The following is a 25,396-nucleotide window of genomic DNA, read 5'->3' on the forward strand; positions in this document are numbered from 1 at the left end:
ATATCCTAATATCTATTAGATCCCTTGACTGTGTTGTTTCATCACCTCTTTTGGTTATCCATTTAAATTTTGATCCTGATTGGCAATATGCTAAGATGGCATTTTTACATGATTGCAGGTCAACAGTAAATACTTACCTTTTTGCTTTTGTGTTCAAATCTACTTCAACAACCTTCCCGAGTTTGATATCATTCCCCATACGAAGTAAAAAAAAAAGAATTTTCCTCTTTCTTTCCTCCCAGAGTGTCCAATTTGAATGCATTATAGACACTTCAGATACATTTTGAGCATATTATTGCCACATTTACTCCCATTGAGAAAATCTGCTCTGCTTTGGGCCAGTTGTTTCTCTGTTCATTCCATACTTTTATCTTATACTGAAATAAAAGATGTTAACTGAATCACCAGCATTTGAACTGAAAATAATTAAAATATCACTGAAATTAATGTTCCCTGGTCTTCTACTACTTATATTTGCTCTCAGTTGTAAATATAAATATAGCTTAATGTCTAAAAATACTGTTTTTTTAAAATTCAGCCACAAACTAAAGCAGTGTATTTCCTAGCATGTCACCTAACTAAAGGTTTAAACTACCATCTAAGTCAGTAATGGAAGAACAAAATAATAGAAACATATAAAATGTGCAGTACAACAGGGAAGAAATTGTAACCTTTTAAATTTATAGCACCAAAACAATTTCTGCAATAGATGGAATACACAACTCTATATTGCATGGTGCTAGGCTGCTTTACATTAACTTCTTAAAACACAACTACCCTTTATGGTGTAAAAAGAGCAATATATCATGAAAAGACTCCAGTAAAGACCTCAAAACTAAGAGTAAAGTTTTGTTGTGAAGGACACCTTTCCTTCATATGAGTATAACATCAGGAAAAAAAGCTGTAACACAAGCAGCTCCTGAGTTAAATGTCAAGAGACATGGGATCTGTAAGAGGGAGCTGTGCTCCTTATGCTGGACAATGTCCTTGCCTACATTCCTATAGCATGTTGGCAAAATGCTTTATGTAGCCCAGTCAAGAAGGAAAACAAAATAGAATTCAATTTTAAAACAATACAGTCCCTTAATTGCAGGTTTCTTCTGTTGCCCAGAACCATCCATCCCCCAGTCTCCACTGTGACAGACAAAGTGGAGATGACAAAACTTGTGCAAACAATGAAATATGAGTCCTATGAATGTAACCACCAGCATATTCCACATAGTATATCTTCTTCCAGTGCATTACTGAGGTCTTATTAGACAAGAGGATGTTCAGACTGCTGCCTGAGGTTAGGTTAGAAATATGCATGTCAGCTATAGCCAGTGCAGATGATTGGATCAGTTTCTTTAATTCCAGTTATTAATTAATTAATTTACCATGATTATTAACTGATACTTCATAATCCTGTCCCAATTCAGTGTCTTGCAGACTTTGGAAAATAAATATTTGCTTTTCTGTGTGACTAAATGGTAAAGATATATTTTTCCTTCTAAGAACAGAATACCCTGAAATCACCTTATCTGTTTGAAAAAATCTTCAAAGAAAAAGATTCACCTATGGTTCTAACACTAAATACAGGAACAAGCATATATTTATGTAAACTACTGCTAAAACCAGTTTTTCTCTGCACCTCAAAATACATGATCAAAGATTTTTTTTTAAGGTAATGTTTTTTCAATCTTCTACTAGAAAATTTACATATTCAAAGCACAAAAAAGTGTCAGTTTTTAATATTCTAAAGAAGAAAAAAGATCACATAATTTATTCTATATTTTCATTGGTACTTTCTGTATACTTTTATTCCCAAACAAATTAGAAACTGTCAATTAATTTACATATTTTATAATTAACACACTACTTTAAAAAATATTAAAGTCACTGTTACATTTTGCATGCTAATCCACAATGTTGTTTTAAACTAATAGTTGCATACAAGCAAACATTTAAAATTATGGCTTGAATGGATATGCTTGATTTCAAATAATTTATTTTACAGCAAAGAAATTTAAAAAAAATGAAAGTTGAAAAAACCCCAATTTTATATAGCTTAAAATATTTCTCTTTTTTAATGTTTCCTTCTTTAAACTCTGCTCCCAAAAATTTGGCTGCAGATTTAGTTCAACAGAAGAGGAAGTGACTGGTTTTATGATGCACTCCACTTAAATAATCCTTTAAATTCATTGGGAATTAGGATTCTCTGGCAGTTGATTTTAATAAGATCATTATAATTAACAACTTTCTTCATTTCTAATACTTTACTTACCATTATATGATATGAATACTTCTTAAATGAAAGCCTGGAATAATTACACACAACATTTATTATTCAATGGACTTTGCAAAGCCATAATGTGAATTCCAAATGTATATGCAAAAGGTCAGACAGAGTAGCTCTTGCTGTGAATATGCAAGCATGTATAATAATAATATATGTCTGTATTATCTTTTTTTTCTGATCTTTCCAGAATTATTAATACTTATAGTTAATTCCAGTAAAATTTTCAAACTTTTTCTGATATGAAGAGAACATCTGTAAGAAAAGCTGAGCTTTTAACTTAATCACTTTTAAAAAAAGCCTGTGGGTTTTTCAGCAAAATACCAGCTGTCTACATAGCCATAAAGAAAGATATTAGTTTCATTTCCTATTTACAAAACTATTTGTGTATTTTACAGTAAAGAATCAGTCACACATCTTCAGAAAAATGAGACCACTGTCTCTGAGAAGTATACACTGAAAACTGAATCCCTAGTCAGTCACTGCAAATTCCACTATGCAGAAGCTAGATTTTCTCATTTTGGCTTTTTGACTTGATAGTTCTTAGTGTACAATGGTCTCCTTTGCATGGGTGAGGAATAATGAGTGTGCTCATACCAAAAAGGGTCTGTAGTGTGAGGTTTATAGGTTAAGGTACACTCAGACTTAGATGCCTACTTCTTTACTTTACTCAGAAATCTAGCTGCTTAATTTTAACACATGCCTCCGAAACTGAGTTTGTTGTGTGCTTTTAGTCCAAACAGTACTGCTTCCACACAGGACATTCAGATATTTCTCTAGATCTAGTATTTCCTGTGTAGCTGTTCTAAGTCATATTCTGCTGAGCAGGCAAGCAGATTAAATCCCTTTAATGCAGCCCAGATGCATATGGAAAAATATGCCTTCTTAACCAGCTCTTTGAATCCCCCTTGATGACCTTTTAAGGAGCCTGTCTCTCTCCACTGACTATATGGAAGGAAAGCTTAGAATGACAAAGCAATGTACATAAATTTGTAAAAAAATTGGAAGTGGAAGCTTGGGAACAAAACTTCAGAAGATAGTTCAATAACAATAAAAAAAAATCCTTAATATTTTTTTTCAAAATACCTGCAATTGATTTTTAATGTTTGACTATTAAAATTAACCTTTCAGAGTATTCAGAATTTAAAGAGCATTTTTGTATTCAAAGCAAAATCCTAACTGATTTAAATTCTACTTCTATGTACTCGGGTCATTGTTTATGTGATTCTACAAAACAAACATGATGTTCTGGGCAAAAAGAAAGTGAGAAATGCTTTGTAAATAGTCAACATATGACAATTTTAAGTAAAGTATGCTGCTTAAGTAGTTAAACTGACCATTACTTTGGAAGTATAAAACATAGAGACACAGAGCATCTCATTAACAGTAACATTCAGCTTCATTAACTGCAGGACTATTCTGGCTTGTGCAGTTGCCCAACTCATTCCTCATTCAAATTTTGAAATAGATTTAAATAACAGCTCTTTGTATGGTCAGTATATAAAAAGTGCATAAAAATATGAGCTATAAATCCTCTGATTAGGTAAACAATGTTGAATGATTTATGAAAAAGTTGTCAGCATGTCCTATATTACGAAACAATAAGCAGTAAGATTATGCTATTCTGTGCATATCTCTTTTCTAACCTAAAAGTTTTCAGATATAAACCTGATCTGAGCTGCCTCAAATAGCCATCAGATCAAAAGAAACTGAAATGATACCCTGAATTGGTTTTGCAACCAATTAAAAAAGTGAATAAATCATAAGCATAGGCATATTCTCATAGGCAGTTAAGAAAATATTAGATACTGTTAGCTATATCTTACAGATGGAGTTTTTTTGAAGCCTGGATTCAAATATTTCCAAGGATTCAAAAGTAATGAAATGTAGTAAAACGTTTTAGTGGTCAATAAATTATTTCTTCTGGTAGGAACAAGGTTTTCACATTCAATTAAGAATATAATTTCCCATTACTTGGATTTTTGCTATTCTGTAAACAATAGTTGTTCGCTACCAAAAATTTAAAAATACCTATAGTTGCTGAAGCTGAAAGAAATTGTTAATCAATGTCTCTGTCATACTAATAATGCATATGCATATGTTCATTACATCCCTTTCTTAACATCCATAGTGAAATACCAAATACCTTAGCACATTAGCCTAGATAATCTTAGCATGTGTTCAATTTTTTTTTTTTTGTGACTAATTAACTAAGTAAATAAACCCCCGATATACATTGAGGTGGTATTTTATACCATATTTCGTTGTAACTCTATCAGTTTCAAAGCACTTGCAAAAATACAAACCGAAGAATGGAGGAATCTGATTTCTACTATGCAAATTTTATTGTGTAGGTGAGAATGGTTTTCAGGAGCTAAAATTCAGCTCTCAAATTGTTTCTGCCGTCTCTGTAACTGAAAGCTAATTAACTGATATGATCTTTCTTGTATAAGAGTTCTGTTTTTCTTGAAATAAATCACACAAAATTGGAAAGCATTGATAACGTGGTCAAAATATAATATATCACAGCAACATAACTACAAAACTCCATTGACTTTTAACTGGAAGAAAAAGCAACAAAAGAAAAACAAGTGAAAACATCTATTCTGTGTTATCACATCCTAAAGAAGTATGGGGTTTGTCATGTTTGAAACAAGGCCTTGTTCACCCAGGAAAGAGGATGGTCCAGCTGGAATCAGTGACAGACATCCACTACTTCTTTAACAATAAAATTTATTTTTTCCATTTATTACAATGGCAGTATTTCCAAGAAAAAGACTCTCCCTTCTCTGAAAGTTACAACAGACAGCACTGGAAGATTGCTAAGTGGATTATAAGTGACACTAATAGACACAATTATTGCATCAATAAAGTATTTTTTAACTGTCATATACCCATCAAAAAGACCTTCCAAAACAAGGGAATCTGTCCCCTATTGTACGCAACAACCTTCCTCACCATCTCCTCTCTAAAAAATAACGTTCATCCCTCATTTTAAAACGTGGAAAAATATTTGACTTCTAATGCAAAGATTTTAGAAGTTTGAACACACTTCCAAATATTTGCAAGGGCCAGTGTCCCAATTTGATGCCTCTGAGTTTTGGAATGCAATGTTATGATTCTGGTAGATAAAATATTGAACTTCTTCAAATGATAATAATGTGGGATCTTTAGATTAGACAAATTTTTTGTTGGTTTTGCTGGTACACTGCCATTCCCTTTGCAATAGAAATTTAAGTACAAATCAAAGAAAATCCATATTCTATTTAAAATATATGTTTGTTCAAATTGGAAATGAGTTTAACGCATATTTTGTCTTCAAATTGTGAAAAGAAATGGAAAGTAACTTAATAATTGGATTTTATTTAACTTAAGAAGCAAATGCTAGTTTTCTCATATTAATATCTGCCTATATGGGAGAGGTTTTGTGCTCAATCTTACAGAATATGTGATTTTTCAAAAAGTTAAAATTGCAAGTGGCTATCACTTCTTGTTAAGACATCAATAAAATAAAACTTTAATCTTTTCTTGGGGTTTAAATATGAAAATGCTGATGCTTGAGATTTCAATGGTCATACAACTAAAATTAGAAGAATCTTGAAATAAGCAGACTTAATATCTGTAAAAGTTTGAATAATTAGATATTTCCTGCATTTCAAGGTTTAACTTTTCCACACGCCCAAGAATTTAAACCTTGTAATGTGGTATATACAAAATATTTCATCTGCATGTTTTCAAAGCCAGCAATAGCAAAAAGAAACAAACATCTATTATGACATCCAATGCATACTTACTGTTGCATTTAAATACATATATATAGTATATATCTCTATACTCTGCTGTAAGTTAATTCAAGAACACATGTTGACATGGAGAATGACATCACTACTAAGCTCTATTCAAATAATAACATTATTTATCCAATGTTAATAAAAACTGCAATCAATAGTTTCCTGAGTTGTCATATATGCATTTTATTACATCTATCATTGGAAAGGGTTTTTTTCTGAAAGAGAGTATTAAAATCACCTCAAAATTTTCGCTTGTTTTTTCCCTATTACAAAGCAAGAGTAATGACAACAGCAACTAAAATAAGCTAAAAACTTCTCTTACCATGACAGCTGGGCAGGGCTCTGTTCCATCCAGGTCTTCCATCGTCTCCCATGATACATGTTAATGTAGAGTATCCCTGAAGAACATATCCTGCATCGCAGTAATATGTAACAGTGGAACCCAGTTTATAATCCATTCCAAGTCTGGTTCCATTCATTATATTTCCAGGATCAAAACAAGACTCACGAAGTTTTGCTGTAGAGGAAACAAGTGTGAATATAATTCTAAATGTAAGCCAAAGTGCATAAATAATGACTATAAATAAAAATAAATATAATCTAAATATTTCCTGAAGTTCTTTTGAGGTCTTTTTAGAGTACCCAGTAGAACCTGCTTTTTTTATTAAGAAGACTTTCCATCAAATGTCTTTTCTACTTCATTTTAACAACTGTACAAATTACTATATAATGACAGAAACTGTCTTCTGTCTTTTTTTTTTTAAGATAATTCCTATAGTGCTCCATTTTTTTTTTTCAGAATTCATTCTGATCAATGATAAAATTATGTAGTTAGATAAGTTAGATATACAGACATTTTTCAAGTAGATAAGGCACATCCTAGTTTTAAAATCTATGGTGTGAAAACGTAAATGGAGGAAACCAACATGAACAATTTGTTGCAAAATAAGAAGTATGCAAACCAGAATGTTTTCAAAATTAATAAACCTCAGATGAGTTTCTATATGTATATGATATGATGGTATATATTTTCATATACATATTTATCCCTCAGTGGACAAAAAAAAGTATAGACGTTCCCTAAATGTATTTAATTTTTTTATCACTTATAGCTATTTATTTTAAATTATTGAAATAAATTCAAACATATGCATACACTTTTATATTTGCTTCCCTTTTACTTCTATAATGTGAATACCAATGTCCAGTAACATACTGAACAAAAATACATACTCAAGACTTCTAATTAACAGCATTATTATGCAGAAGGTGAGAAAAGTAAAACATTTAGGAAAAAATGTAATTTCCTTTAAGGAAAAAAGAGTAAATGTATTATGTAGAAGCTGGAGTAAAGCAGATTATTTTATGTTGTGCAGGATGGAGTCTGCAGTAATATATTTTATCAAGCAGAAGATGGAAATTGCAGACTTTCGTTAACATTTAAGGGTGTTGTGGAGGAAATCAATAGGAAACATTTCTTCATTTTCTACAAGACCAGCGCCAGCTTTCAAATACATCAAAAAATGTTTATTTACCAGGCATATTTGCACTGTGGAACTTTCTGCTACAGGTAGGTATGGTTGCCAAAAGATTATATGAGCTTTGAACTTCCTGGAAGGCTTTTTAAGAGTTTTATATAAAAAGACACTTTATCTGATCCTCTCAGTACCTAAAATGAAGTTTCTGAGAAATTATAGATAAGCAGGAACAATTATTATTTATTTGACTTTTATATAGTTTGGCCACACATAAACGATTGGTCAGTACTAGAGCCAAGTTAATGAACTAAGTACATCCCTTAAGGCGACTTTTATGTTGTAGTACTTCTGAGAGGAGATAAATAAATACATTGTGGTAACATTTGAAGAAGGAAACACAGAATAATTCTTTTGAATTTTCAATTTCACGTCTTTCAAAAGAATGTCAAGATCTCCTAATGTGTTTAAAAATTTTTTATGATTTGCATATATAATCTACAGAGCATGGTTCTGATATGAAAAACAACACAGTAACAAATAATAATTACAATATATCTTTAATCATTAAGAACAGGATTAGGTATTCACATTAATTCATATAGGTAGTAGTGCTGTGTAGTCTAAAACTTATTTAACACTCATTCAAAAATTTGGATGGACAATGAAAAGTCAAAAGATGCAATTTACTAGAAAGTCTATAACATATCACACAGATATTAATAATTATTGAGTAAGCCATCCACACATTCATTTGAGAATTCTGGCAAGTCTTAGGGCAAGTTTCAAACTCTTTCAAGTCTAGTTTATCAAACTTAGGGGGGAAAAAGGGGGAAAAAAAGGATAAATTCATTTGGGATTATAATACTTTAGAAAATTAATACAATAACATTTTTTCCTGTTATTGAACCAATATTGATATAACTGTATTGATTCATAATTGCTATTGTGAGATCATCATTCTTGAGTTTATGACAAAAAAAGTTCAAAATGTTTCAAAGGTACTTTAGAAGGTACACAGATAAAGCAGATATTAGGACTAGATGAAAAAAGTAAAGAGAGAAAAAATAAAGTAATCTATTATGTCTGGTGCATAAATCAAAAATTGAGAAAAGAATTATCTGTCACAGCACAAATTACCTCTAGGGGAAAAAATACAGCCCTGTAATTTTCTTTTCCCCAAAATTATAGTTGTGACAGGCTCCTGAAATTGCTGACTAAACAGTAACAATGTCACTATAGAAATACAGTTTTTTAATACCAATTTTGAAAAATAAAGCCTGAAATACTAAGTATCTTAAAACTACTTCTGCAAATCTGAAGGAACTGCTAAGTGAACTTGCAGAAAAAGTTAGTAGAATATGCTACAGTGTATGAAGAACAAATCAAATTAGGCAAAAGAATTCTTCAGATCAGGCTGAGAACCAGTGGAAAAAAAACAAACAAACAAGCAAAAAGACTGTTTCAGCAAATTTATAAGTGCTCCCAGGAGACAGAAGGGAAAGTTCTTCACCACTGATATCATGTTGCTCCAACTGAGAAACACAAGACATAGATTATCCCTGTAGCCCTTTCCCTTTTTTCCTAACAATGTAACTATCATTAAGTTAAAAACATGTAAGGGCAGTGAAAGATTTAGCAGAACATCAGAGAAAATGATGCATTATTACAAAGATTTTTTTTCAGTAGGAGCATTTTAAAAATTATTTTGTGTACTACTAGGCAGAAAATATTTTTTTTTCATTGGGCAGTTCAGATTTAGGTTACAGTAACATTAAATTCTTGGCTGTTCCTACCGCGTGCCAATTCCTTCTGTACATAATAAAATTTTGCAACCAGTTTCAAAGAAACCAGCATTTACTTCTCTGATAACATCGTCACACCAGTGGATCAAGTAAGGCTCTGAAATACAGGCTGAAGACAGTGACACATGCTATTTCAATCTCAAGTGTAACAAGGAAGTCTCTGTTGAATAACATAGTGTAATGATGCCAAAATCCTCCTGAAAACTAGTATCTCAGTGCATGGAAAATGGTATTGAAAGCCAAGAGAAGCAAGTGCTTTGTCCAGAACATGATGACTTACCACTCCATCCCTAAGTTTTAAAGAGAATAAAGCCATAAAAATCTTCTTGGAGATAATATTACAGATATACCAAACTATAGCAAGCATTCAGTAATTATTCTCCAGAGTACTTAATAGAACTAATAAGCTTTTCCTTCATTATGACATAGAAATGATGTGACGGAGAGAGAATGGGAATTAAACTCAACCACGTGGTTACAGATCAGACCTGAGTCATGGGTCAGTCTGAGATTTGGATCTGAAAAATAAGATCCACCAATGAAGTGTAATTTGAGTACACTGTCACTTTAAATAGGATTAGTGTACATATAGGGCACAACTGCATTAGTTACAATTTGTATGAAAAATGTATGTTCATCAAATCAGAAAAAATTAGGTTGAAAGAGATGTAGTTCAACTCCCATGCAAATCAGGGCCAATTTGATTAGGTTACTTAGGCCTTTTTACAGTCCAATTATGATTTTGAAGGATTCTGATGACATCATCTAAGGAAAAGCAGTTCCAATGTTTCACTATTAGAGTGATTTTATTTTTTATTAATATGCAATTGAAATTTCTGTTATATCAATTTGTCAGTTCATTAGCTCTCAGCTTATCACTATGAGCACCTGAGAAGACTTTGGCTCTGCCTTTTCCACATGCCCTGCAACACTCCCTCCTTAGGTAGTTGGAGCAAACCCAGTTGGGACAGCTGATGCCAAATGACCAAAGTTGGATCCTACCATATGGTATGGCATCCATATCATATGATGCCATGCCCAGGATATAAATTTTGTGGAAGAAGAAGGAAGAGAGAGACATTTGAAGTTATGCACTTGTCTTCCCTAGTCATCATTACTGGAGTCATCATCTCCCGCTTTACTGGAGATGGCTGAACCTCTGCCTGCCCATGGGAATGAATTCCTTATTTTGCTCTGCATGTATGCATGGGTCTTGCTTTTTATATTAAACTGCCTTTATCTCAACCCATGAGTTTTCTCACTTTTACTCTTCTTATTATTTCCCCCACCCTGCTGGAAACTGGAGTGGCCATTTTCCTAGAACAACACCCTTTTGTGATTTTTCCTTGCAACTCACATTCCCATGTCTCTAGGATTGAGGTGGATATTCTATCTCACTTTCTCGTGTTCTCTCCATGTCCAGTTTATCTATTGATTGTCCCTCCCTGTCTTCCCAGATCTTTACTGCCAATGAGGTGACATTTGACATGCTCTATAAAAACTTACATCATGTGGATCATTTACACAGGACTTCTGCATCTTTGGATAACTGCTCTGTATACAGGTCATCATAAATCACCTGTATCATAGCTAATTCCTTCAGGTACTGGATACATCTCCTCATGGGGGTCCATTTCCCTGAATGAATTATCATCTTAGAAGGGATACCTTTTCCTCATGCCTGGAAGGAATCATCTTCAGAGGCTGAGGGCTTGTGCCCCATTTTCAATCATCTTGACAATACCTCCTTCCCTAGAAAGGGATCCTAGGTGCTGGACTTTTTCCTCTAATTCCAGATTATTGACCCTGTTAACCCAGCATTGGTGCAGCCAAGGTGTCTGTTTGCTGATTGTATGGTCACTGACTTGTTTGTGAGTTCTTCCTCTTCCTCCTCCTCTTGTGATGTCCCTTCGGAGTAGCCCTCTTCATCCACTTCCTCCTCCTTTTCCTTCTTAAGAGGAATTTCTTTCCTTACCAAACAAGCTGATATTTGCAATATTTCTGTTTGTGTGTAGGGGTGACTGATACCAGTACGGGCTGTTCCTCTGGTTCAGTTACAAGGCCTGTCATGGCAGCTGGAGTAGCCAGAACTCCCGTTGTTTTGTTGTCAGATCCAGAGATCTCTTCCACTTGAGGACAGTCAATTATGTTGAATAGGGCTTGGTAGGTCTGGGCCAGGTCCCAGTACATTGCAATGATTTATGTCTCTCTAGAATTGCTAGTGTGACAAGACACTTTCCTCAAATATTTTAGTAGTTTTTGAGCATTCTACACTTGTTCAGGGCTGAACTACCAAAACATTGGAGGTGGACACTGTCCTTCATACTTGCCCACCCTCTCCCATGCGTTCTGTAACTTGTAATGATCCAGCTTCAGGGCAGATCTCTGGGCAGTATCCCTAAATGATTGTTAAACCTCAAGCAAAACCTGAAACACATGCAGGAGACATAGCAATATGAATGCACTGGTTTGAACATCTCAATGATATTCAAAATTCTCAAAAGCTAATGAAATTAGACTGGAGGAGAACGAAAAGGTGAAAGTGAAGGAAAAGGTGAAAGAATGGGGGAAGTGTTCCTCCTCATCTGCCCCATAGATTGGGCCTCTGATGAGAAAATATAAAGGCTGTGATTGTTAATAGTTTTCAAGAGGTGGTTCCCTAAAAGTACATATATGAGAACCATACTGAGAAAAAATTCAAGATTAGTCTCACAAACAGGAATTATTTTATCATATCTTGAGCCAGTGTTACACAGTCTATCAAAATTATATCCTTAATCCAGTCCCCAGAGGTAACAAAAGAAGAACATATAGAGAAAGTAATACATAACCAAATTCTCAGAGCAAGCACAACAGCTCTGACTCCAAATAAATCAACATTGTGACCAGTGACAATTGAATTAACATAATGGATGATTAAATCAAATTTGCTTGAACACACTCTGGTCAGACCTGCAGTCAACCTGCCAAAAAACTGCTGAGTTTTAACCCCAGTCAGCAAGTAAGGACCATGCAACTGCTCATTCAGTGGGATCCACAGTGGTATGGGGAGACAACTGGAAAGGTTAAATTGAGATAATTGGTAGATTAAAAAAGGAATGGTTTAATAGTTTAAATAAAATGTAATAATAATAATAATAACAATAATAGAAACAATAATAAATTGTAATGGAAGGGAAATTTAAACAGAGACAGACATAATACCCCAGAAAAACAAGTTATGTAAATGAAAAACAATTGTTTATGACCAACTGACTGATGCCCAGCCAGCACCTAAGTAGGCTCTCCCAGGCCAGAATATGATGTTGGAAAGGTGGGGTCAGCTGTTGTGGCTGTGTTCCCTCCCAGCTTCTTCTGCTTCCCCAGACTCTCAGCAGCAAAGAAGCATGAGAAGAGACTGTCTCCCTAATAAATAGCCTTCTCTCTTGGATTGGTGGAAAGGAGAAACACTTTGATTCCATGACACAAGACTTCATTCAACAGCACAGAAGAAAAATATTTGCCTCTTTAAAAGAATTTATTTTCTTGTTCTTCAGAAGTTCTGTTATCTCCCTATAGCACTTCCATCTGCATTTATTATTTTTCAATTTTGTTGAAGAAATATATGTAAGTGAACTGAAACACTTTATACATCTGGGCTTACCACCAACATGGTTGAGACCTACTTTTAACTTTTCAGGATTAGCTCATACTGTGGAGACAACTTCTTTGACATGTGTAGGATCCAACCACTGTAGGAAAGTATAAGGAGGTTTCATGGGCTTTATGAAGCAATAAATACGTTATTCTTTCCCTTCTATATCTTTGCAATTACTTGTGGAAGGGGCTAACAGCAGGCCTGTTAGCTAAAGGAGCAAGAAGAAGCTGAGAAGCAAGAAGAAGCTGATAGTGAGCTTTCTCCAAGGCTGTAACCAAGGAGACCAAGAGAAGTGAGGAACTGAAGAAAGGTAAGAACTTCGCAGCTGGATGAAGTATTTTTAGAAAGTTAGTTAAGTCACTGTAACTTTTCACCAATGGTGCTATGTTGATTTATTGTGTCCAATAGTTAGGGTAGAAAAAGCATAAACAATCAGAAAGTGTATAAAAGGTCAGCCATGTTTGATGATAAAGAGTTGCCATCTGAGACTGCTTGTGGTCTCTGCTTTGTGTCACGACCGCCTCGACAGTGACAATTACTAACTTCTCTCAGAATGAATGGAGAAGAAAATATGACCAAGGAGGTCGATACCACCCCTATATTCTTTCTGATTCTCTTTACAGAATATTTTCATATTCATTTAATAGCAAATATTTCTTTTTCTCAAGCTATGCAGAGGCAATTATGAAAGTTCATATTAATTATATATTTTTGCAAGTCTACATTTTCTTGTTCACTGTGATATGACCTCAGGTATACCTGAGACAGGCGGACAGCTCTACTGTGGTCTATCATACAAAGGTCTAGCCAAAATTGTGTTTTATTTTCAATATCGGACTCCTTGATTCTAGCACATCATTTCATCTGACAGGACCTTAAATGCACCTAAATCAACATGACCTTCTATGTAAAATCTAAAAAAAATTAAATTCTGGATAAAACACACACACACACACACACACACACACACACACACACACACATATATATATATATATATATATATATATATACACACACATATATGCGCTGTTAAGTTATGCCACTGCAACATTATTTTTGAAATCTGTAAACTGCTGTCTCCTATTTTTTCATAGAATCAGTATCACAGACTCATAGAATTATTTATGTTGCAAGGGTCCCTAAAGATCATCTAGCTCCAAATGCTCCTGCCATGAGCAAGGATGACCAGGTTGCTCAGAGCTTCCGCTAGACCAGGTCGCTCAGAGTTGCATCCATCCTGGTTTTTAAAACCTCCAGGGACTGGGAGTCTACAATCTCTCTGGGCACCTTGTCCTGGTGCCTCACCACCCTCACAATAAAGAATTTCTTCTTAATATCTAACATAAATCTGCCCTTCTTCAGCTTAAGGCCATTCCCTCTTGTCCTATCACTACATGTCCTCATGAAAAGTGCCTGCCCAGCCTTCTTCTGCTTCAAACACTGAAAGCAATCATACATTCAACATTACAGGTAAATGAAGTCATACTAGAAACTTTATTTTAAGTTAGCAATCTTATAACATTGTACTTGTATGAATAGAATATTCACATCATCATATTTTCAGGCAAAACAAAAACATTACTAGACAGAAAATTATGAGAAATTAAACCATAATTTGCACTCATGCATTGAACTTTGTAAAGACAGAGAAAAATAATTTTATTTACCTTTGTATTCCAGATGGAATCCAGTAAAACTAACAGATCCATCACTCCGAAAAGCCAGATGCATGGTATTTGAACTGCTCTCTATCCTCTCTGGCAGTTTGCTGTCTTGAAAGCTCCCAATCAGCGGGCTATTACTGTCTGGCCCATCATAGATATAAAGAAAATCATAATTTGGTTCTATACTGAAGCTGGAAAACAAAAACCAGAAATGTCAGATGGAATTCGCTTTGCCTAACATTTTCACTCCTATTAGCTTAAATTTGAAATTTACTATCACTGTTTAAATAAAAGGAAAAAAAAAATCCCTCCACTGTCAGAAAAAAAATGGTTTGTAGATGTGTTTTATTAGCAAACACAGAAATACTCAATCTTTTGGTTCACACCTTAGAAACAATAATTTCCTGCTAGCCAGAAAAAAAGTAAAGCTTTTTAAATAGATAAAAAATAATAACATATTTCTAAAAGTTTAGAAAAATAAACAACTTAGATCTATTGGAACCCTTGGCAGAAACGCTTTATGATACAATGCACTCCACTTTCAGCCAGGTTAAACAGTTTCAGACAGCCAGAGGATGATCTTCCCAAATATTGTAGAGCAAGAAGCATTTTGCCTATGATCAGTTTAAACAAAAAGATGAAGTATTGAAACCTCCCATTTTCTTCCAAACTACATTATTAACTACATTTGTTAACTAACTTACTTAAATTAAAACTTAATTTTAGTTAAGGGCAGAGACTTAACCAGTTTTACTTGTAAGATTGTTTCCATACAAAAAGAAAGTTTTCTAAAAAGGTAGTTAGTAAGAGAATGAAAATCCATACTATTATGTCTCTACTTGACAGTAGCCCCCCACTGAAATAAATGTAGGCATTGAAGACCTGATAGAGCTCCCCTTTTAACTTTTGGATGATTTCAAAAATATTTCCTTATAAAAGAAATGCAAAAGGAAAAAGTCAACAGCTTTGATTATTAAAGTGCCATAGTTCATCTTGAGTTTAAAAGGATTAGCTGGAGTAAGTTACACTCAAAAGACTATTTAACAGTGCTTAGGGGAGTATTCAGTGTTTCTCACTCTAGGTCAGTCTGTGTGTCATAAATGAGGCAATTCTCAGTAAAGATGCAATCTACTTTTACCAAGACTAAGCTTCTGAGTTTCTATCAAAGATTCATAACAATAGACCATATTTTGAGATTTTTTTAAACTTGGTATTTGGGATCTATAAACTGTTCATAATATCTGGATTCACATTGCAAAATATTTTTTTTATTCTAAGATGGAGGATCTCATATCTAAATGTAGAATATAAAAATCAGAATATTCTTAAATATATTGAGCTCATGATATTAAGCCAAATCAACAACAGAAGTACTAGTACACAATAGAAAGTTTCATTACCAATTTAGAACATTCTGAAATCACCAACAAAATAATTATACTGTTAATTTTGTAAATATAATTACATGATTAATTTCCTTATGATGGATTCACAAAAACACATACTATGTTACTGACCACCAAGAACAGACAACTATATGACCTACCTCTCTTAAGAAGTCATCATCTTTGGACTGGTCAGAACAATATAGACACTATTAAAGAACATCCAGCATAAGAAGAACTTAAATTTGATGGGACATCATAAGTACCATTTTTACCTTTTCTGCGACATATTTTTTAGTTGGGATGCATAATTTACACACATAATAGATATATTAATTTACATCATGTGCTACAAACAGTGCAGACAGCAAAAGTTCCTTTGTGAATTTTAATAAGCTCAATTTAGTCTTCTATTGTGATAAAAGAAAAATCTAGAGCAATTCCATTTAACAGACAGAACATCAGGAAGTATCTTGAGTGTCCTGAAATCATATGGACTAATAAAACTAAATTTAAAGATTACTTTTGAAATTTTGCCAAAATAGCAGCTGTCACATACAAGTAGATGAATCAATAGTTTTTGCTATTAAAGACCATCCTGGTTTTCAGACATTTCAGTGAGTTACTCCATGCCACCTTCTTAGGAACAGAATCTCAGCTAAATTAGGCAACATCTACCTCAACATTAACCAGTGAAAACAGAATGCTTTTAAGGAAACAGCAATGAAAGTTTCCAAGCGCCACCTGTATGTGTATTGATGACTCTGACATCTTTATTGTAACTTTTGACACAGATAATGATTACTAATCCCTTTGATAGTTATATTAAGTACATATATATTACCCTACAGAGATCTGAACAATAATAAAGTTATAATAATGAAGCAAATAATAATAATAAGCAAATAATAAACATGACTTTAAAAAATTTAAGTAGCAGCTTACCTGATAAATGCTAACGATATGACATAATCACTATTAACATTGATAGTCCAGTCACAATCTCTACTATGGGGATAAGGATGAGGGAAGTTTGGTGAAAGTATAAAACCTGATGAGCCAGTCAAGTTTCCTCCACAGGGAGCTGTGAATAAAAATAGACTGAACTTGAGGAAAGAAGGTAAGAGACAAAGAGGCAAGTAGCAGCAATCTGTTCACTGACATTTAGTGTCCTCTAAAAGTTAAACAAGCGAGATATTTACAAAGCTTTAATAGAAACAAATAAAAAACATATTCACATTTTGCCTTAGACAAATACTAATACTACTATGTGAAACTCTTGATTTTGAAATCTGTCCTTTTGCTTGCATAGCATCATTTCAAGGTTTTTCTGCATGTACTGTGAACTTGAAAAATGCTCTGGCTACACACATAAAAAGACTTGACTGGATAAGTTTTCCTCTTTCTACTTCTTGTTAAAGGCGTTCTAAAAGAACCCTCATGCTGTGGAACATGATACTTACATTGATAACACAATCATCTGCCTTTTTACCAGATAACAGTGATTAGTAGTTCAGATCAAGATGGATATAATACAAATTAAATTAAAAGAAATATTCAAGTAATTTCACTTTTCAAACTCAGAGATAAATAAAATAGCTTTAAGCACAATCAGAATAAAACAACCACATTTTTCTGTGTGATTTTGAGGTTCCCAAATGTTGTGGGGTTTCAGTCCAGAAAAACAAATAGTAAGAAAGAAGGAAAGTTTAATGAAATTTTGTTCTTCAGCATTCCTTATCTGAGACTTCATGTAGCAACAAGAGAATAATCAGGTTTTATAAAGATCTTTTTTGAAAGAACTTCTTATAATGTTATTCAAAAGATCCCAGACAAGATTTATAAAGATTTATAATTTTGAAAGTTTTAATTCTGCTAAGTAATCATCTAGGCCTAGGAAGGTAATTGATTACTCAGGTCTTCTGTAACAAAGATTCTGTGAGCTCTAAGGTTATTTAAATCTCTTATAGAATCATATAGATCATTGTGTGCAACCACAAACCTAACACTGCCAAGTCCACCACCAAACCATGTCCCTGAGTGCCACATCTATATTTAAATACCTCCAGCGTCAGGGATCAAGCTGCTTCCCTGGTCAGTCTGTACCAATGCTTGGTAACCCTACTGGTAATGAAGAAATTTCTCCTTACAGACAGATATAAGGACAGAAATCTGTCCTTATAGCCAATCTAAACCTCCCATGGTGCAAACTGAGGCCATTTCCTCTCATCCTGTCATTTGTTACTTGGGTGAAGAAATAAACACTACCCTCAATACAACTTCATTTCAGGTGCTTGTAGAAAGCAAGAATGTCTTCCCTGAGCCTCCTGTCCTCTACACAATACAGCATCAGCTTCCTCAGGTGATCTTCACAATGCCTGATCTGGACCCTTCACCAGCTTAGTTGCCCTTCTCTGGACTCATTCTATTACCTCAATGTCACCAGTGCTGAGTACAGGAGGATGATCGCTGTTCTGATCATGCTGGCCATACCTTACTGATACAAGCCAGGATACCATTGGATTCCTTGGCCTCTAGGCACACATGGGCTCTTGTTTAGCCTCCTGTCAACCAACAACCCCAGGTCCTTTTCCAACGGGCATGTTCCCAGCCATTCATCCCCCAAGCCTGGAGTGCTACATGGTGTAGCGCAGGACTCATCACTTCACCTTATTGAACCTTGTAGCAGTGGCCTTGGCCCATTGATCCAGCCTCTCCAGATCCTGCTGCAGAGCCTTCCTACCCTCCAGCTGATCAACACTCCAGCACAACTTAGTGACACCGGAAAACTGAGAGTGTGCTCAATCTCCTCATCCAGATCATCAATAAAGACGTTAAACAGGACTGGCCCCAGTACTGAGCCCTGGGGAACACCACAGGTGATGGCCACCAGCTGCATGTAACTCCATCCACCCTGACTCTCTGGGCCCAGTCATCCAGTCAGTAGCTACCCAGTGAAGAGTTCACCTGTACAACCTATGAACAGTCAGTTTCTCCACAAGAATGATGTGGGAAACAGTGTCAAACACTTTACCAAACACTGGATAGTTAACACCCTGAGCAGGTGTCCTTGTCATACAAGGAGATCAGGCTGCTCATTCAGAACCTACCTTTCAGAAATCAGTGTTGTCTGGACCTGATCCTCTGGTTGTTCTGTATATGCTGTGTGATTGCACTCAAGAGGATTTGTACAGATAAAGATGATATGTACAGGTATAATTCAACCTACTGGGAAATATACAGAGCATTTCCTAATAGCATGAGAAATCCTGCTTCCAGCTCTGGGGCATCCAACGCAGGAAAAACATCAAGCCTTTGGAGAGAGTCCAGAGGAGGGATGATCAGGGAGATGGAACACCTCTCCTATGAAAACAATCTGAGAGAGTAGGGATTGCTCTACCTGAAGAAGACAAGGCTCCAGGAGAACTTATGGTGCCTTTCAGTGCCTAAAGAGGGCCTACAAGAGAGCTGGGGGGGGATTTTTCACAAGGCCATTCTGTAGTAGGACAAGGGGGAAGTGTTTTAAACTTAAAGGTAGGTTTAGATCAGGTTTTAGGAGGAAATTCTTAGCTGAGAGGGTGGTGAGACTTGAAGCAGGTTGTCCACGGAATTTTTGGATGCCTATTCCTGGAACTGCTCAAGACAAGGCTGGATAGGGCTTTGAGTAATTTGGTCTAATGGAAAGTGTCCCTGACACAGGAGGAGGGTGGGAATTAGGTGGTCTAACCCAAACCACTCTGTGAATCTATGATTCTATTAATTAAATCACTGGTCATTTATGAATTCAAGTAAAGCAAGTAGAATACTTAAGTACATTAACATATCCACAGTCACAGTATATATGAGTATAGTCTTTCTATATATTACATATCTGTTTTTATTAAAAGGGAGAAATGAATAGCAAAATTAATTCAAAACAAAATGAAACACCAAAAGTTAGAATCTCCGCTTACATTTTGGTATTAAAATTGGTGATGAATCATAAAATTATTATTTTGTGTAAAAACAGTTGAAGTGGAAATAACAGACTTTAGGACAGCTTTAGGAACACAATAATATCACAAATTAATAGTACTAACAAATGCATAAAATATATATTACAGACCTAGAACCATTTGTTTTGCTTTTTTTGACAACTGCCAAATACAATTTTTATCACAATAACATTTTCCCAGATGTTTTCAGTTGATAGGTAAAGTTCCATTAGCTACAAGTGAACAGATGGGAGAAATTTCATTTAGTGTAAAACATTTACTTAGTTTTACAATAAGGATAATAATTGCAAATTTTCTGTCTTCAAAAAATTAAAATTTGTATTGTTTCTAATTAAATGCATGTGACATTGAATGTTACTTTGTCACAATTTCAGAATGAGTAAAATTAAATTATTATAAAACAATACAGATCTATTAATTGTAAAATAGTTCAGTGTAACATTCTGTAACCTTGTTGAAGTAAAAGTTCCTCTAAAAAAGGAACTGTGAAGTTGTATGGAATGTAAAGGCTGCTCATCAGCTGGAACTAATGTTCTTCAGTGTAACCCTGTACATTCCTCTTTTTCTTGTACTTTAATGGTTTAGGTTGCAGTCCCTGCATATCCTAGGAATGAAAATGTGAAGAATACCAAAGAGGATATTTAGGTTATTCACTATAACCAGGCTTCACTGAAATGATCACTAAACTGTTTGAGTCTGGTGATATTTTTGAAGTACTCTGAACTGGCATATAATGATACAAGGAAGTTAAATGCTATGTCCTTGTTCCAGACTAAATTCTGCCAATGTCTGCATTCATGCTACTTTCCTGAGCTCTTGTTTTAGTTTAGTTCCCTGTTAGTTCATTGATAGAATATTTTCATATGAGTAACTTCTTTCTCATACACCTATTCTTTACACACAACAGCAGTTACTTTTGCTATTTACAGTGTTTCCATTTAATTCTTCCCAAGGTCTGTTGATAATCAAAAAGGGAATAAATGGAAAGCACACTAAACTAGACAGACAGCCACAGTATATTTTATTTCAAGTCATGGCATTAACAGCAGTAAAAGATAATAGATAATAATAAAAAACATAATCTTCAACTTCTCAAAATATCTCCCAGATAAAAATTTCTACATATATAATGGTTTCAGATTATTTTGTCAGTTCACAAGATAGTGAGTTGAGAATGTTAAAATAATCTAGTGAAAAATGTTATTAGATTATGTTTCCTTTTCCAGTTTACTATCTTCTCTAAACTTAGTCACAGACTTCTGTCTCTGTGACTTTTAATTAAATTCTTATGTGTTTCAGAATCCATAACTTTCTGAGTTAAATGTGTAGAAAATTATTATTGCCATAACCTCATTTTTAGCTGAGGACAGACCAGCTCTGAAAACAAAGTTTAAAGAAAACCTTTTACAGTATTAGACATAAGAGGTAAGACTGAACAAATATAACAGCTCATCTAGATAGAAAGGCAAATGTCAAAACACTATGAAAAAAAAATATATTTTTATGTGTTATACAGTAAAAACTAGATGTAGGCTATGTGAGCCTGTCTTTATAAACTTCTGGGTAGACACAGTGGTAAGCAAGCACTGAGCCTTACTGTCTCTGTGATGATCTCAGCATTCATTATTTCTAGATAAGGAAGCACAGGTTGGCGGGGGGTTTATTTACAATCTATTTATTTTCTCCAGGAAGCAAAAAATCTTATTCCACAGCTTTTTGGCTTTCATTTATTTATTAATTTATTCATTTAATTACTTCTTAAGAAAGCAAACAGAATGTATGGTGCGATTTACGTTTTGTTTTCTCTTTTTTTAAAAAAAACCCAATATATTAAATAATGAATTATCATATTATTTAATTTTGAATGGAAAATACCACTGGAATTGTTTACAATAAAACCTTTTTTATAGATATAAATATGTAAAACAAGACCTTGCCTGAAACAAAACAGTCAAAACAAGCAAAATCAAGCCACAAGGAAAAAAATATTGACCTATGAATTTCTGAAGAAAGTCTGAAACCTTGGGAGACAGTCTATACTTCCCCACAATGTATAGTTAACCGGAATCCTAAAATCTGTTTTTGCATATTAGAATTTTTAATGTAATCCCTGAGAAAAATAAGCAAATACAGTCACTTAAGATTCTGGTATCTATGCAGGATTGGAACCAGAAAATCTTTGGAATGGAAAACATGGGGCTATTTTTTTGCAGCACAGGCACAAACCAAATGACTGTCTTTTGGCAGAAACATGCTCTCAAATTTATAGTTTCTCAGAATAATAGAAGAATTTCTAATTACTATCTTTCATTCAAATATATGAATCATTATTTAATTCTTTGTTATTTTCCCATTGCTAGTGCCTTTGAAAGGAAGATGTTCTTATAATTTGGTGAGGCAAGACTAAGGGGATTAAAAAAAACAAGGCACACCCACAATTAAAAAGTACATTTACCTAGTTTTGAGCATTATTAATTAGGAGGTTCAAAAAGACACTTTGATGTGTAAAGAACCAATAAAATAGATCTAGAACATGGTACAACTACACACCTTAGGAATTATTCCTGCCTCTTATTCTTTCATCAAAATTATGTTTGTTTTTTTCTAAAACTTTGATAAACTATGATGATGCTGAATTTATGTGTGGGGTAAGTATTGTACAGTTTGGATTTACAGGGATGGAAGCAACATTAATGAATATATTACAAGTTATGAGAAAAAAATCAATTAACTTCAGGGTGTACTGAGCTACAACACAGTTTTGAAATCATTTAGCTCCAAGGCAAGGTTTGCACACTCTAGTCTATTAGCAGTTCATATTCTCCAAGAATGTATCATTATAGGAAATCAATAGAGAATAACTTCATGCTTGACATTTGGACAAATAAATCATCATAATAAGCATTCTGCTACTCTGTGCACAGTAGGTATTTTGCATGAAGTGTGGAACTTACCAGTATTAGATAAACGGATGCATGCAGCTAAAATCAAGTGTATGCATATTTAATATGTACTACAGACAGGTCAGTTGAGCACCAACACCTACATTTAATCTATTTTGTGATATCATCAACTCACTATTGATAGTGATTAAAACCACTAGTACTGCTTTATAATAGGGTAGTTATTTTTCAGTTGAGATATATATTTTAAAAACAGCAATATCAAATAAGGCCAGCACAATAAAAAAATACTTTAACTTTTGGGCCCAAAGCCCTAGAATTCCTTTTACTTGTTCACTCAGATATCTACAGATGTTCAGTTACCATTACTATAAAATGCATATTTTCACATCTAAAAATTATAAGAGATGAGCAATAAAATGCTTCTTTACTGCAGTCTTCCAGAAAATAGTCTAGACAGTTCTTGTCTTCAAGCCCATAAACTCCCATGACACAGGGAGGCATAGTAAGGAGAGTAAGAACAGAGAAAATAACACTTTAACACATTAAGTAGAATAGCCAAGACACCAAGTCAATACTGTAGTGTTTGCAAACACCTTTCTGCAGATATGCATGAACAAGGTAGACAGTGTGCATACAGAGGATATGCAAATAGAATGCAGATTTTATTTCTAACAGCTAAGGTCAAGATAAGTTTACTAAATGAAACAGAGTGTTTGAAATCTGGACAGTGCTCCTTGCAGTTGTAATCTCTGGCAAGTTCCTCCCTGCAATGTTTATCCAAAAATACACTACCAAGGATAGTAGTCATTGAAACTGACTTGTTTTCTCTGTCCCAGATCATCAAATTATAAATGAGATGGCCCTGAGAGGGAGAGCATGAGAACTATTATACTAACCACTACAGAGGAAAGGCTTTGGTTATGACTATCAGAGGTTGATGTAAAATAGTTTTTAAGAGGTACAGTACATGTATTTTTTTAAACAAGTTCCTAGAACAGTGTAATTCATTACATAAAGATTTCTGGTTTTAGGAAAGCATTATTTAATTTTTTTCTGCATACCTATACAGACTGGTGGGTTTGGCTGCCAGAAGTACCGGTTTTCTACCTGAATGCAGGTTATTCTCTCATCTCCTTGAAGTTCATAGCCAGGGTCACACTGAAAAATGACAGTGTCTCCAGGTTCTCTTCCATCACCATTTCTAGTTCCATTCATGGGGACACCAGGATCACGACAGGCAGTTGCTACAGAACCTAGCAACACAGTGAAAAAAATGTAAACACATTTGTGGAAAAAAAAAATCATTTTGTTACATTTTTCTGTTCAGGAAGCTCTGCAAATTCAAAATATTCTCAATCCCTTAAAAATGTTGAGAAATCATCCAACAATCTGCTGTTTTTATGCTATTATTTTTTTCTATCTCCTTTAATTATTAAAAGCACCTAATTTTTCTTTGTTATTTTTTTTATTCTGTGAAGCACCACAGTATGCAAAAAGGAAAGAAGGAGATTTCCTATTAACCTAGACATTTAGCACTTTTAACTCAGAGCAATTTTTAATATTAATAAAATTAAAAGCAGATGAAGGTCTTCAAATTTTCCAATTAAGGTATGCTTGCATACATCTTCAGTTCTCCACAATTCTATAGTTCATAAATATATCTATGGTGTAACATTTAGCTGAGACTTTGGAAGTGAATTTTACTGATCACTCGTATCTATACCCTTGCATATGACCTATCTACAACACTAGACTTCTGTAGTAATAATAAAGAAATCACTACAAAAAATACACATGGATTTAGTCTGAGACAATGTACCGCTATATATAATATATAAGTATAGATTATTATTAAGATAACATACAATCACAAGGATTAAAAAAAGTATAAAAACGTTAAAGATATTTTCCTCTTGATAAAGATAATAAAATATATTATGCACAAAAACATGTAAGCTTAAGCAAAAAATAAGTACATCAATATTTATTTAAGTAAATATTATTTCCTACTAATATTATGGAACTGAAACATGTTACATGTATTACAAATAAATACCGAATGTCAGACTTGCCTGTGGAACTAGTCCCACTGAGCTCAGCAACCTGTGTAACATAAACACAAAGTGGCAGTACTGAGATTTAATTCAGATGCCCTCTTTCTGGGAAGGTAATACCAGCAGACAGCAATCTATTCAGCCAAAATGTGTCTGGGTTTTGGATTCACAATGTTTTTGAAGAGCAAATTTTGGTCTAAACTGTATTTCTCTAAAAAAACCCCCAAACCTCCAAGAACCTTCCTTTCCAAGACATACTTAATAAAAATATAGTTGGTGGTATGCAGTTATTAGGATTTTTATGGGATTGTTTTTAAACATAGGAAATACTTAGTCCTCAAATATTAAATTCATATTTATTTCAAATGTTTCATAATAAATATAGGATAGTTTTTTTTTATATTGT

The 25,396-nt window shown here is 34.0% G+C and overlaps 1 protein-coding gene across 6 annotated transcripts in view; it reads right to left on the reverse strand.

Moving 5' to 3' along the window:
• The window catches only part of CSMD3 (CUB and Sushi multiple domains 3), a 580,220-nt gene that overhangs the window by 154,294 nt on the left and 400,530 nt on the right, over positions 1-25,396 (reverse strand). For all 6 annotated transcript variants that reach the window (XM_038122727.1, XM_038122755.1, XM_038122747.1 and 3 more), the window contains 4 exons: positions 23,998-24,189; positions 16,981-17,119; positions 14,654-14,841; positions 6,389-6,583 (listed from right to left, as the gene is read on the reverse strand). In XM_038122727.1, coding sequence (XP_037978655.1) covers positions 6,389-6,583; positions 14,654-14,841; positions 16,981-17,119; positions 23,998-24,189 — 714 coding nt within the window. The remainder of the gene's footprint in view (positions 1-6,388; positions 6,584-14,653; positions 14,842-16,980; positions 17,120-23,997; positions 24,190-25,396) is intronic.

This window comes from Motacilla alba, chromosome 2, assembly GCF_015832195.1.
Source record: "Motacilla alba alba isolate MOTALB_02 chromosome 2, Motacilla_alba_V1.0_pri, whole genome shotgun sequence".
NCBI classification, from domain to species: Eukaryota; Metazoa; Chordata; class Aves; order Passeriformes; family Motacillidae; genus Motacilla; species Motacilla alba.